Source organism: Nycticebus coucang, chromosome 20 (genome assembly GCF_027406575.1).
Source record: "Nycticebus coucang isolate mNycCou1 chromosome 20, mNycCou1.pri, whole genome shotgun sequence".
NCBI lineage: Eukaryota > Metazoa > Chordata > Mammalia > Primates > Lorisidae > Nycticebus > Nycticebus coucang.
The window spans coordinates 35,213,837-35,229,599 of NC_069799.1; the positions used below are offsets into that span (position 1 = coordinate 35,213,837).

The 15,763-nt window shown below is 39.9% G+C and overlaps 1 protein-coding gene across 2 annotated transcripts in view; it reads right to left on the bottom strand.

Annotated features, from left to right (window-relative positions):
* Window positions 1–1,264: 1,264 nt before the first annotated feature.
* Window positions 1,265–15,763, bottom strand: part of LOC128572814 (zinc finger protein 43-like) — a 246,565-nt gene continuing 232,066 nt past the window's right edge. For both annotated transcript variants that reach the window (XM_053572925.1, XM_053572926.1), the window contains exon 4: window positions 1,265–6,778. In XM_053572925.1, the coding sequence (XP_053428900.1) occupies window positions 4,470–6,778 (2,309 nt within the window). In that variant the 3' untranslated portion in view covers window positions 1,265–4,469. The remainder of the gene's footprint in view (window positions 6,779–15,763) is intronic.

Consider the following 15,763-nt stretch of genomic DNA (forward strand, 5'->3'; position numbering starts at 1 on the left):
AATTTTCCCACCTAGAATTACAAGGTAAGATTCCAGGGCCAGGTGTCATCCCTTAGCAAGCATGTACTCAACTTGTACAATCAATTCCTAGTTTCCATACTTACATGTGTTTTTGGTACCTCTTTTTAGCCTTTGTCTCACCAAGTCCTCTTGCTCAGATGACCTCCCTGTCTGCCCTGATTAATAACAATGACCACAGTGAAAGAGCTGCCATTGATTCAGCCTGAGAAGAGTCTGGAGTCTCTTCCTGGATCTTTTTCAAGGAGTCTGTGAAGAGGTTTAACACAGACCATTCACCTCCACTTGAGGGGTGGCTAACTAGAGCTTTCTTAAAGCCAGGAGCAGAGCAAGGCCATAGGTATATAAAAGATCACCGAGAGATGCAGCAGGTGAAAGCTCAAGTGGAAACAGTTCCTTTGACTGAGAAGGTCACAACTCAGAAAGGGCACAGCAAGAAAGGCAAGGAGTGCCAGTTTGTCCCACAACCAGAAATAGTCCAGTGTGGCCAGAGTCCCCACTTGTGAAAGAAAAACGTATGTGGTTGATCAAGTGTGGCAGGAGTTACACATACATGTTCTGTCCTTTTATCTCAACAACAAAAGACAAGAGGTGTGAGAAGTCAATTAAAGACTAAGAGGAAGGAGGGAAAATGTCAGGCAGCTTAGAAAAAGCAGCCAATTTTTTGTTGTTGTTCTTCTGAGACAGAATGTCACTATGTTGCCCTCTGTAGAGTGAGGTGACATCCCAGCTCACAGCCACCTCAAACTCTTGGGTTTAAGCAATTCTCTTGCCTCAGCCTCCAAAATAGCTGGGACTACAGGATCCCATCACAACACCTCTGTTTTTTTGTTGCAGTTTTCATTGTAGCTGCCATGTGTTGCATTGGAATCTGCCACCCTCAGTGTATGTGGCTGGCGCCCTAACCACTGGGTACAGCCACTGAACTGAGGCTAAAGGACAAAGTTGGCTACTTTTTTTCTTTACTTCAGTGTCAAGAGAATAACTGATGACCTTTAGTAGTGATGACAGTTTAATAATCTTGATCTCAACACCCATAACTAAGCAGATTCAGCTTCAGGCAGGCAGAAGAAAATACAGAGCTAGTTTTTTTGTGTTTTTACACTCTATAGTGGCAGATTGACATGGAATACTTGATGTATTCAAGAAATACACAAGTAATCTGAAGAAGCTTTAAAAAAAGTATGATAACAAAAAGATTTTATTGTTTTAATTAGAGATTTTATTGTTTTAATTCCCTTTTCAGTCAGGCCAACTTGTTCACAGGCAAAATGTTTATATATTTACCCTTGCAAATATTATGCCTTACATGGACTACTTTAGACATACTGAAGCCCTATGTTTGTCCCAAATTTTTCTTCTTAAACCATGATTTACTTTATGACAAATATTGTTATATTTGGTTTTGTCCTACACAAAATTCTTCTCTCTCCTCTTAATGTTCCTCACCACCCGGGTTTCTTCATATTCATTTTTTCTTCACATCTCTCTCCTACATACTGGTTCCTTCTTGCTTTTTCTCTTTTGAAAGAAAATTTTACCCCAGCCACCTCATTTCACGTTAAAGACCTAAAAAAGGAGCCGTGCAGATTTAAAGAACTTAGGTCTCTAACCTGAAGTTAAGACTTCATCCAAACAATCGGGTATGGAAGTTGGAAAGCACTAAAAGGGATAAACAAAAACATCATCAGCCAGTGAGCAGAGGGACTTTAGAGCACACAGGGGAATTTTATTTTACCTTCCATTCTTAAGACAGATATAGGAGAGGGAAACAGGGGCCCTGAATATCTAGGGAGAGCAGAGGAGTGGCTCTAATGTTATTAACATCAGTAGACCTTGTACTGAAGCTGGGGCATGTCCATCAAACTGAAAGAGTTCTAGATGGTATGGTGAATGCTGGTTCAGGGATTTCACAGTATCTGGAAGGAGAGTGTGAACCGCCATCTCCAGAAGGCAATGTCACTACCAGTGCATCTCTCTATGTCACTCCCAGTGAGGGCATGGTCCCAGAAGAGTCCCCTCCTTGAGCCCTTTCTTACTCCAGTAACAGTCATAGTGAGGGAAGGGCTCAGGCCTGGTATCTTCTTGCCTGAGCCTATGGAGGAACTCTGTCCCTTACAACCTTCTCTAGTGGTGGCAACCATTTCAAAACTTCCTTCTGCGCTTGGGACCTGCCGCTGGCCTGGCTTTCTCTCACTGACTCTTCCTCCCCACTCTGGTTATCAAGACCATAAGAATCTGGTTGAACATTCTGGTTGTGGAGCCTGAGGCAACTTTTTAAGCATTTGAATATCAGGCCTAAATGGGAGATGAAGTGCATTGCGGAGACAAAGAAAAACAGAGATGAAGCAGGGGTACATAAGGAGCTACATTACCTGGAAAGCAAAGACAGTGTGAGACCTGTAGGTAGAATAAGTAATATGAGCAGGCAGAGTGAATTAACAATGGTTATGGTTCTATTAATGTATCTTGCTGAAGATGTGCATTCTCCTCCCAGATTTTGGCACCAATGTCCCATATGGGGACCAGGTGACAGGTATATGTTCCCTGTTTTTTTGTTCCAGGTGCCAAAGAATGATTACTAATATTAAAACAGGAAAACAAATGAGCAGAATAAGTAGATACATGTATGCAAAAGATCCAAATTTATTAGGGAACAGTAATCTCCAGAGAACATCTTTCAAGTGGAGAAGACTCTGGGTTTAGTAAGATGCTTTCCCTTTACATAGATTTTCCAATTCTATGTTAAGTGGTGTGGGGGTAAATATTCATGATTTTTCTTGGAAAGGGGGGAAACTTACAGAAAGGACCACCTTTCCATTTACTATCCCTGTAAGGCAATTTCCAGAAGTTATCATTGTACTTGTTCAGTGTGATAGAACTGGTGTAAATTGCACTGTGTTAATGAAAATAGATCACTTGAGCTTACAGTCACATTACTTGAACCCATGCTCCAAACATCCCTTTTTGTGGCCTTGGCCATATCTCCACATTGTGGCCTCTCTACCTCTGAGAGTCATTTTTGTAGAGCAAACATCAGTTCGCTTTTCAGAAGCCTTCTTGAAATGCCAACCTGTCTTTCGTGGAAGCCCCCTCTGCTCATTTTTTTGTTCTTATGATGGACAAAGTATCTCCTAGTATCATCTGACCCTGTCTTTTCTTAGCCCTACCTGCCAGGACAAACACAACTTTAAGGCTCTGAGACATGATTGACATTTGTAGAGTATTTCTTTTATATGAATTATTAGAAAAGCATAAGAAATATTTAAAAACATTGTCACATTCTTCACATATATACAATTTCTCTATGAATTCTTCTATGTACTGAAAATGTGAAATATACTGAATCCTGCTTATAGGATTCAAAACTCTCTTCACATTTATCAGGGATTTCTCTGTTATACATTTTTCATTTACACAATGGTTTGGGCACAAGTTAAACATTTGTCAAGTTCTTCACCTTTGTAGTGTTTATCTTCAACATGAATTCTATTGTGTACAGAAAACTGTAACTACAGGCATTAGTGTTTGCCACATCTTCATATTGTTATATTAGTTCTCTGGACAATTTCTCTGATGTTTACTAAATGCTGAAAACCAGCACAAACCTTTGCCACATCATTCACATCTGTAAGATGTCTCTGCCATATGAATTTTGCTATGTATACGAAGGTTTGAGTTCCATTTATAGGAATTGCTGCACTGTTCACAGTTGTGGGATTTCTCACCAGTGTGAATTCTTTTATGCTTAGCAAGTTATCAACACTGGGTAAAGGTACAACAAAATTCTTCATATTTCAAGGGTATCTCTAATGTATGATTTATTTTATGTACAGTGAGGTTTGCACATGAAATAAGGGTTTGCCACACTGTTCATAAGGTTTCTTTTCAGAATGAATTCTTTTATGTGCAAAAAGTTTCATATACTGATTAAAGGCTTTGTCACATTCTTCACATTTGTAGGGTTTCTCTGCAGAATGAATTCTTTTACGTTCAGAAAGGCCTGAGTATTGGTTAAAGGCTATGCCACATACTTGGCATTTGTGAGATTTGTCTCAAGAATGAATTACATGATATACAGAAAGGTTTGAGCACTGGGTAATGGGTTTACGACATTCTTGACATTTGTAAGGTTTCTCTCCGGAATGAAATATTTGATGTTGAGAAAGGCATGAGTACTGGTGAAAAGCTTTACCACATTCTTAACATTTCCAGGGTTTCTTTTCAGAATGAACGATTTGATGTCTATAAAGGTGTGAATACTTGTTAAAGGCTTTGCCCCAATGCAGACATTTGTAGTGTTTCTCTAAAGAATGAATTTTTTGACGTGTAGAAAGGTTTGAATAAGGGTTAAAGGCTTTGCCCCAATGCAGACATTTGTAGTGTTTCTCTAAAGAATGAATTTTTTGACGTGTAGAAAGGTTTGAATAAGGGTTAAAGGCTTTGCCACATTATTGACATTTGTAGGATTTCGCTCCAGAATGAATTCTTTGATGTGTAGAAAGGTTTGAGTACTGGTTAAACCCTTTGCCACATTGTTGACATTTATAGGGCTTCTCTCCAGAATGAATTCTTTGATGTGCAGAAAGGTTTGAGTACCACTTAAAGGCTTTGCCACATTTTTGACACTTGTAGGGTTTCTCTCCAGAGTGACTTCTTTGATGAATAGTAAGGAATGAACTAAAAATAAAGGCTTTGTCACATTGTTGACATTTGTAGGGTTTCTCTCCAGAATGAATTCTTTGATGTGTAGAAAGGTTTGAGTACTGTTTAAAAGATTTGCCACATTGTTGACATTTGTAGGGTTTCTCTCCAGAATGAATTCTTTGATGTCTAGTAAGGTCTGAATTATTATTAAATGCTTTGCCACATTGTTGACACTTGTAGGGTTTCTCTCCAGAATGAATTTTTTGATGTTCAGAAAGGCCTGAGTATTGGTGAAAGGCTTTTCCACATGGTTGACATTTGTAGGGTTTCTCTCCAGAATGAATTCTTTTATGTTTAGTAAGGTCTGAATTATTATTAAACGCTTTGCCACATTGTTGACATTTGTAGGGTTTCTCTCCAGAATGAATTCTTTGATGATTAGTAAGGGATGAACTATAAGTAAATGCTTTGCCACATTGTTGACATTTGTATGGCTTCTCTCCAGAATGAATTCTTTGATGTGTAGAAAGGTTTGAGTACCACTTAAAGGCTTTGCCACATTTTTTACACTTGTAGGGTTTCTCTCCAGAGTGACTTCTTTGATGATTAGTAAGGAATGAACTAAAAATAAAGGCTTTGCCACATTGTTGACATTTGTAGGGTTTCTCTCCAGAATGAATTCTTTGATGTCTAGAAAGGTTTGAGTACCAATTAAAAGCTTTGCCACATTGTTGACATTTATAGGGTTTCTCTCCAGAATGAATTCTTTGATGTGTAGAAAGGTTTGAGTACCCGTTAAACCCTTTGCCACATTGTTGACATTTATAGGGTCTCTCTCCAGAATGAATTTTGTGATGTTCAGAAAAGCCTGAGTAATGGTGAAAGGCTTTTCCACATGGTTGACATTTGTAGGGTTTCTCTCCAGAATGAATTCTTTTATGCCTAGTAAGATCTGAATTATTATTAAACGCTTTGCCACATTGTTGACATTTGTAGGGTTTCTCTCCAGAATGAATTCTTTGATGATTAGTAAGGGATGAACTATAAGTAAATGCTTTGCCACATTGTTGACATTTGTAGGGTTTCTCTCCAGAATGAGTTCTTTGATGTTCAGAAAGGTATGAGTACCTAATAAAGGCTTTGGCACATTCTTGACATTTGTAGAGTTTCTCTCCAGAATGAATCCTTTGATGTACAGTAAGACTTGAGTTATGCTTAAAGGCTTTATCACATTGTTGACATTTGTAGAGTTTCTCGCCAGAATGAATTCTTTTATGTTTAGTAACATCTGAATTATTATTAAACGCTTTGCCACATTGTTGACATTTGTAGGGTTTCTCTGCAGAATGACTTCTTTGTTGTTCACAAAGGTATGAATACCGGTTAAAGGTTTTGGCACATTCTTGACATTTGTAGAGTTTCTCTCCAGAATGAATTCTTTGATGTACAGTAAGACATGAGTCATGCTTAAAGGCTTTATCACATTCTTGACATTTATAGGGTTTCTCTCCAGAATGAATTCTTATATGTTCAGAAAGGTTTGAGTACTGTTTGGTAAGTTTGTCACAGTCTTCATAGTTGTAGGGTTTTCTTCCACTATCAGTACTCTCATGGTTACAATATTTTGATCTGAGATTAAAACATTTGCCATCATTTTCATACTTGTAGCGTTTCTCTTCCGTATGACTTCTCTTATGCTTAGACACGTTTGAGTTAGATTTGAAGACTTTGCTACATTTGTACTGCTTTTCTCCTTCATAAATTATCTTAGGTTTAGTAACATGAGAGCATGGGTTAGAGGCTTTCCCATACTTTATACAGTGAAATGTTTTCCCTTTTGTATGAATCATCTTATTTCTACTTAGATTTGACAATTGTGTGAAGACTTTCAAACATTTACTACATTGGAAGATTTTGGTATGGGTAGCCATTAAACATTGGCCAAGGCCACTGTCACATACTTTCTGCTGCATACATTCTGACACACTTGCCGAGTTTTTTAAGTTTAGTTTGTCAGGGGCACAACTTTGATATCTTCTCAGGAGTATCTCTGGGAATAAAATATTTGTGTCAAAATCTTGCAAATGCTCTTGGTCAGGATGGTTAGATACAGCTGAAAGAAATTTAAAGAATAATTTAGCCATTGACTTTTTATGAGAATTGAGTAAATATATTTTATACATATTATCTTGACAAGAACATTGGGAAGATGACATAATACAGTACATCGGCACTAATTATCTTAAAAGTAAATAAATATTGCATGTATACACTGCATTTTGGGGAATTCTAAGAACCAGGTAGGAATTTGCAGCACAGCAAGTGAGCAGAAGTTGTAGAGACAACATAGAGCTTGGGTGCACTGGCTCATGTTTGTACTTCTAGAACTCTGGGAGACTGAAGTGAATGGATCACTAAGCACAGGTGTTTGACATCAACCTGAGCAAAAGTGGATCCCATTTCTACCACAAATAGTAGTCAGGCATGGTGGCACATGCCCGTAGTACCAGCAATTCATGAGGCTGAGGCAAGATGTCATTTTTAGCCCAGAATATTGAGGATGCTATGAGCAATGATAACACAGCACTCCACCTAAGATGACAGAAACTTAGTTCCAAATAAGTAAATAGATAAATAAATTTGTGTGTGTGCACATATGTAATTATAAAATATAAAGATCAGAAAGAAGTTTGTCATATTTACCCACCAAAGACTATACCACATCATAGTAGAGCATGATGAAAATGGAAGTAAACTCTCAAATCCCAAATTTGTCCTCAAAAGAAAATGAGTGACACCATTGTTAATACTTCTTGTTTACAGGGTCTTTCCAGGGAAAAGTTGCTGTCTCCCAATATCAAGTATGCTGAAAGGAGTGGTGCTATAGTTTGTAAGACAGACTGGAGGTGCTGAAACCAAAGGTAAAATATTGTTACAGCAGCAGAGGATTCCAAGACAATAGACAGATTCAGGTATAGCAAGTGATCAAAAGCTCTTTGGAGGAAATGTGGAAAAATGTTTCAACTAAAAAATAACCACACACTTCCCCAGGCAAAACACAGTCAGAATGTAATGGTCCTTGCTGTTCTAGTACAACGTGTGTCAGAATCTTGCAGGATGAAACAATATCACAAAGTTTGTGAAAAGTGGCTTTTCTCATCCTCAAAGATCAGTGAAAGACTCTAATATGTACAAAATTTTAAGGTGATATAACTCAAAGAAACAAAAGAAATAATCTGGAAACAACCATAAAATATAAAAATGTCAAAATTATCTTAACGTTATGTGAATAATGCTAACTGCGTCAACCAAGTAACATCAAAAAATGAAGATATAGAAGAAAATAAAAGCACAAATAAACAGAAATTCTGAAGTTGAAGAACACAATGAAAATTACTGAGGAGTTTCAAATGTAAGCAAAGATATAAAATATCACGAAGCTCACCAACAGAAAGAGTCCCATAACAGACGGATGAAGATCAAGGATCAAAAGTCACACACAAGAAGAGAATCTTGAAAGCACCAAGAGAAAACAGACATGTCATCTCTAAGCATGCTTCTGTGAGATCACTAGTGGAGTAATCAACACAAACTTCCACATCAAAAAAAAAGTTGGGTGATATAGTCAAAGTGCTGAAAGAACAAAAACTCCAAAGTACATATACAATATTCGGCAAAACTGCCCTTCTAAATGAAGAAAAAATAAATATTTATCGTGATACACAGATGAGAAAAGCATCCACATAAGAAATGTCAAAGTGGGGCAGTGCTTGTGGCTCAAGGAGTAGGGCACTGGCCCCATATGCCAAGGGTGGCGGAGGATTCAAACCCAGCCCTGGCCAAAAAAAAAAAGAACAAAAGAAAGAAAGAAATGTCAAAGGAAGGCCCTTTCATTGACAATGAAATGATATTAGACAACAGTACTAAATTATGTAAAAATATGGCTCAGTGCCTTTAGCTCAGTGAATAGAGTGCTGGCCACATACACTGGGGCTGGTAGGTTTGAACCCAGCCCAGACCTGCCAGACAACAACAACTACTGCAAAAACAACAAGAATAAAAATAGCTGAATGTTCTGCCAGGCGCCTGTAGTCCCAGCTACTTGGGAGGCCTAGGCAAGAGAATCGCTTAAGGCCAAGAGTTGGAGGTTGCTGTGAGTTGTGACACCACAGCACTGTACTTAGTGTGACACGGGAAGACTCCATCTAAAAAATAAATAAATAAACAAGTAATGTAAAAAGAAATAACTCTGGGCTCGGTGCCTGTAGTTTAAGCGGCTAAGGCGTCAGCCACATACACCTGAGCTGGCATGTTCGAATATAGGCCGGGCCCACCAAACAATGATGACTGCAACCAAAAAATAGCCGGGTGTTGTGGCAGGCACCTGTAGTTCCAGCTACTTGGGAGGCGGAGGCAGGACAATTGCTTGAGTCCAGGAGTTGGAGGTGCTGTGATGCCATGGCACTCTACCCAGGGTGACAGCTTAAGGCTCTGTCTCAATAAATAAATAAATAAATAACTCTGAAAAAGATAACTAAGTACACCTATGTGAAATGCTGCATTGTTATAATGATGGTGCATGAAACTCTTTTAAACATAAAGAGTTCAAAGACAAAAACAGAAAGTTAGCACTAAACTTTGGGTCTACATGTACAATGATGGGTGTACACATGCAATATAACAAGATGTCATTCCTGACACCAATAAAATAATTGAGAGATGTAAAAAAAAGAACATTTAAATGAAACTAATAATAGCTGTTGTTATCAGTTTAAAATATATTTTGAAAATATGTAATTGCTATGTTAGCTACAATAAAAATACCTATAATCACACAATCAAATAATAAAAAACACAAAGCATGTTACTACACAAATCAATGAGACAGAAATGTAGAAACGGGAAAACAGATGCAAGAATCTAAGGAAACAGTTAATAAGTTGTCAACAGTAAGTAGTCTCTTTCAAAAATTATGTAGATATTCATGGACTAAATGTCACAATCAAATGACAGACACTAAATAAAGATAGGGATTTAAAAAATAAAAAAAAAATCAAGATCCATCTGTAGACTATCTAAATGATACTCATCTTACAAGTAATGATAAAAATGGAATAAAACATTACAGGACAGAGTCTCAGTGTCTGTAACTCAGAGGCACAGGCACCAGCCACACAAACTGGGTCTAGTGGGTTCAAACCTGGCCAGGGGCCTGCCAAAAATAATGACAATTACAACCAAACAGATAACGGAGAGTTGTGGCAGGTGCCTGTAGTCCCAGCTACTTGGGAGGCTGAGGCAAAAGAATTGCTTAAGCCCAAGATTCTGAGGTTGAGCTGTGACGCCACCGCACTCTACGTAGGTCGACATAGTGAGAGTCCTGTCTAAAAAAAAAAAAACAACCAAAACAAAAAATTGCCAGAGAGAAAGATATTTAATTGAAATATTCAACAAAACAGAGCAAAGGAGATTATAACAATAAGATATGTATATGTAAATACATGAGTGTCTGTATGGGTATATACACACACATGTGTTGAGACAGAGTCTCACCGTTGCCCAGGATACAGTGCCATAGCATCAGCCTAGCTCAAAGCAACCTGAAACTGCTGGGTTCAAGCAATCTTCCTGAATCAGCCTTCTGAGAAGCAGGGACTAATGGTGTCTGTAATGATACTCAGGTAATTTTATCTTCTATTTTTAGGAGAGATGGGGTGTTGCTCTTACTCAGGCTGGTCTCCAACTGCTCAGCTCAAGACATCGTCTCATCTCAGCCTCCCAGATTACTACCAGTATAAATATATGCCCCTACGCCCAGCAAGGGCACAAAAAATTTTGTGACAAAACCTCTCCTATGTGGTGGCACCTGTGGCTCAAGGAGTAGGGCGCCGGCCACATATACTGGAAACAGCAGGAAATAGCCAGGTGTTGTTGTTCCCTGACCCTGCCAAAAACTGGAAAAAAAAAAGAAACCAAAAATAAAAAACAAAACCTGTCTTATTTCATAAAATATACCTTAAGTCAAAAATTGCAGAAAAGCTAAAAAATACAAAATAATAATATAAAGGCTTATTTGTTAGAAGCATATAATTCCTTTTTATTATTTTGCATGTATATAAAATACATAATGAAACAAAATGAAGGAAAGATTTACAACCCTCATGTACACAGTCAAATGAAGAGCTATTTGTATACATGTTTATTGCAGCATCATTCACATAATTCATTAGGTGAAAGAAATCCCCATCTGCCTCAAAATATAAATGGGGAAATATTACTTAGGATATAGAAATAATAGAGTATTACTCAGCTTCTAACGATCAGGAAATCTTCTAACATTTCTAATAACGATGAATCCTAACATTATCATAAATGAAATAACACAGGTTCTCCCAAAAACCAGATACATTTGAATAAAATTATATAAAATAATGAAAGTAAGGCCAGGCTCAGTGGCGCATGTTTTTAATCCTACCACTCTAAGAGGCTGAATCTGGTGGACTGTGTGAGCTCAGGAGGTCAAGACCAGCTTAAGCAGGAGTGAGACCCTGTCATTAAGAATAGCCGGGTGTTGTGATTCGTGCCTAGTCCCAGCTACTTCAGAGGCTGAGAAAGGGGATTGCTTGACCCCAAGAACCTGAGGTTGCTGTGAGCTATGATGCCACAGCACTCTACCAAGGTTTACAAAGTGACATGCTGTCTCAAAAATGAAATAATGAAATTAGTTACATTTGTAGAAACAGAAGAAAAATAAGAGTAGTGTTTATAAAGGATCAGACAGTGGGGAAAATGGATAGCAGTTTTGCTTATTTTGAATTTCAATTGGGCAAAATAAAGATGTATTTAGATAAAAGAACATAAAGATGTTCTAGAGATGTATTTTGCTTTTTCTTTTCTTTTCTTTTCTTTTTTTTTTGAGAGAGAGTCTCACTTTGTCGCCCTGTATCCAAATGATTCTCTTTCCTCAGCCTCCTGAGTAGCTGGGACTATTAGGTGCCCACCACAACACCCGGCTACTTTTGGAGACAGGGTCCCGCTGTTGCTCAGGGTGGTCTCAAACCTGTGAGCTCAGAAAACCCACACACCTTGGCCTCCCACAGTGCTAGGATTACAGGCATGAGCCTATTTTTAGAGGCAGGGCCTTGCTCTAGCTCAGACTGGTCTGGAACCCATGAGCTCAGTCAACCTGCCCAGCAGGGCCTCCCAAAATACTGGGATTACAGGTAGAGATGGCGAAAGGACCTAGAGATGTATTTTTTTTTTTTTTTTGGCCGGGGCTGGGCTTGAACCCGCCACCTCCGGCATATGGGACCGGCGCCCTACCCGTTGAGCCACAGGCGCCGCCCTAGAGATGTATTTTTACATAGCAATGTCAATATGCTTAACACAGCTGTGTAATTAAAAATATTAAATTGTCAATTTTACGTGATTTTTTGTTATTTATATTTTGAGATCAATAAACCCAGTTAGCTCTACCAAATGTTATATGCTTTTTACAAGAAAAAATAAATAAACAAACAATAATACTAAAACTACAGGTACATACAATAAATATGGCCTTTCAAAAATTATTTTCATATTACACAAATGATTCATACAAACACTAGTCACCAATAAATGTGTTAAATTTAAGAGAGCTTTAAGTATTCACCTACAGGTTAAAATAAACATTGGCAAGCAACCAAGAGAAAATGCACTATATGTAAACAAAAAGTAACATATAGGTAAACAAACAGAAAGAAAATGAAATTGCCTGTACGCACATGGTTGATTTATATTTATCGTTTGTTCTTAATGTCTTAAAGTACACGGAGTTGAGTACTACTGTATTCATACTACCATACAACATTACAGTGTACAAAGTGTCCCAAGTAACTTATAGATAGGAAACTGAGGGTATATTTTATATTTTTAATATTTTCATTTTAACACATAGAAAAACTTGATGGAAAATTATGGTATGAATATTTTATAAATAATGGTACATTTAGCTACAATTCCCATTTCTCCTATGCACGTATGACTGGCAAATTTGGGGACACCCTGTATAGGTAAAAACTACAAACAAAATTCACTCATGTGAGGTGACCTACTTCAAAAAGTTAAAAAAGATGGGAGCAGTAGCTCATGTCTGTAATCCTAACTCTCTGGGGGGCAGAACTAGGTGGATGGCAGGAGCTCACTGATATTTTTCAAAGAAGAAATATAAATAAATGGCCCACAAACATTTGAAAAGATGCTTAAATTACTAATTATTGGAGAAATGCAAAGCAAAATCACAATGAAGTGTTACATCATATTCACAATGAACACTAAAAAAAGTTTATCAAGGTTATACAAAAAGTGGATGCTTTGGGGGCTGGGCGCAGTGGCTCACGCCTGTAATCCCAGCACATTGGGAAGCTGACATTGGTGGATGCCAGATCTCAGGAGTCAGAGAGCAGCCTCAGCTACAGAGAGACCCCACTACTAATAAATAGCTGGGCGTGGTGGCGGGAGCCTGTAGTCCCTGCTACTAGGGAAGCTGAGAATCACTTGAGCACAGGACGACTATGTCAGACTCTGTCTCAATAAAAAGAAAGTGGACACTTTTTGAAATGTTGGTGAGGAAAAATGTTGCAGATACTATTAAAATGTAAGAAGGTTTCTTAGAAGACTAAAATTAAAAGTTATTATTTGATCCCGCGATCTCACGTCTGGTTATATGTCTAAAATATCCACTACAGAACGGGGAAGATACATGTTTTCACTCACTTCCATCGCAGCATTATTCATAAAAGCCAAGACGTGGCCAGGGATATAAGGACCAAGTTAACTCCATTTTGTTAAAACTAACTTCGTCTTGTCCTTCAGTCTTCATTTTGTAGCTGCATACCAAAGGAATTAGGCAACCTGCTCCCTCCCCGGCCCCCGTCCTTGCCCAATGATACACGCCCTTGCACAACGTCTGCTCCAAGCGATAACAACACTCTTCCGGACACCCAAGGACAAATACTGCTCAGTCCCCTAGACCCCTATCAACTCGCCCCAGGGGCTCATACCTCACCCCCTCCCTTTTTTTCTTTCTGTACCCTTAAAAACCTCCTTCCTTTTTGAGATCAGGGCTTCTCTGCTCTCCTGCTGCTCCAGGACCACGGAGCCCAAGCTCGAGCTTGTAAATAAACAACCTCTTGCTTTTGCATAGGACTTGGTCTCTGGGTGATTTATGTGGGGGATCCTGTGACTTGGGCACAACATTTGGGGGATCATCCAGGAGAACCCCCCAAAATCACCAAGTACCTGCTCTGGAGGTGAGTGTGTGTGTGCCGGCATTTTTCTTGTACTGTTCCGTGTTGTTCCATTTGTTGAATCTGTAGTTGGGATGTGGAATCCCCAACAGAGTAGAAGAGGGGATGCCCCGTGGATGGGGGACTGGGACGTGGATTTCTAGTCCCTGGTCAAGAAGACCATGGAGAGGTGATCCTTCTCGTTGAGAGACAAGGTGGGTTGCGACCGCCAGATGGGGTTACACCCTCATCTCATTTTCAGTATTGCCTGAAAACCTGTGAGGGCAGGCTTCTGTCTTCTGGAGGAATCTTAGGTGTTACTTGTCTGTGTTTTATTATATTTGGAGGGCGACAGGAGACAGACCCAGATGACCCCCCTCTCCCTAACTTTGACTAATTTCCAGGGCTTCAAAGACAAAGCCCAAGAGTATGGCTTTATTGTGTCCAGAGGTAAACTTGTGTTTTTTTGCAGGAATCAATGGCCAGCATACCACGTTGGATGGCCACCAGAGGGCACTTTTCATCTCCCCATTATCATTCAGGTCAAAGATATAGTCTATTGATCTGGGACCAGGCCACCCTGACTAGATCCCAAATATAGCTGCTTGGCAGGACCTAGTGGAAAACCCGCCATCGGGGTTAAAACCCCTCCTTCCTCCATCAGACAAGGAAGTAACTAAACTCCTAGCCTTGAAGGAGAAAAAGGAGAAGTCCCCTGAACCCACTGCCCCTCCCCCAGTCCTCCAGGGAGGAAGTGATCCAGAAGTGCTCTTTCCCCCTCCCTATCAACCCTCACCTTGGGAGGCACCTGTTCCTCAGAGTTCACCAGGCAGTGAGGCTACTCCAGCCCCAGGTCCAGATGGTAGCCACCAGAGCCCACCTCACAACCCGCAGTAGAACCCTGCGCAATCTAATGGTAGACTCCACAGTGTTGCCTCTCCACGCAGCAGGCCCCCCGATGGAGCGAACCCCCCAAATCAACCGTACCACTATTGGCCCTTTGCCACAAGTGATCACTATAACTGGAAAATGCAGAACCCTAAGTTCTCTGAAAAACCTACTGCCTTGACTGACCTCTTAGACTCAATTCTTTTTACCCACCAGCCTGCCTGGGATGATTGTCACCAACTGTTACAGGTTTTTTTCACCACTAAGAAATGGAACCACATGTTGGCTGAGGCCAGGAAGGCTGTCAAGGACACAGACGGAAGCCCCACCACCAACCAGGCTCTCATCAATGCCACTTTTCCTCTTACTCGCCCTGATTGGGACTTTAATACAGGAACAGGTCAGGTAAGACTCCAAGCCTACGGCCAGACTCTAATGAGGGGTCTCCGTAAAGCGGCTAGAAAGCCGACTAATTTGGCCAAGGTAGGTAATGTACAGCAGGAAAAGACAGAATCCCCAGCAGCTTTCTTAGAAAGAATTATGGAGGCATTCCACATGCACACACCCCTAGACCCTGAAGCTGAGGGGAATAGAAAAGCAGTTGTCATGTTCTTTGTTAATCAGTCAGCTCCAGACATTAAGCGCAAGCTGCAGAGAATAGATAGACTAGGCAAGAGGTCTTTGCAGGATCTCCTAGAAGCTGCTGAAAGAGTGTACAACAACTGCGAGACCCCTGAAGAAAAGCAAACGAAGGCGGCTAAAAGACAGACCCAGGAATTAGCCAGGATCCTCCTGGCCTCCACGACCACAACCTCAGAGGAAAGAAACAGGCGGCTGCGCCCACTGGCTGCAAGAGGTAAGGAGGGCCCCCCCAGGCAGGGAAAGGCTCCTCCTCTAGAAAGACCAATGCACCTATTGTAAGGAACATGGACACTGGGCCCAGG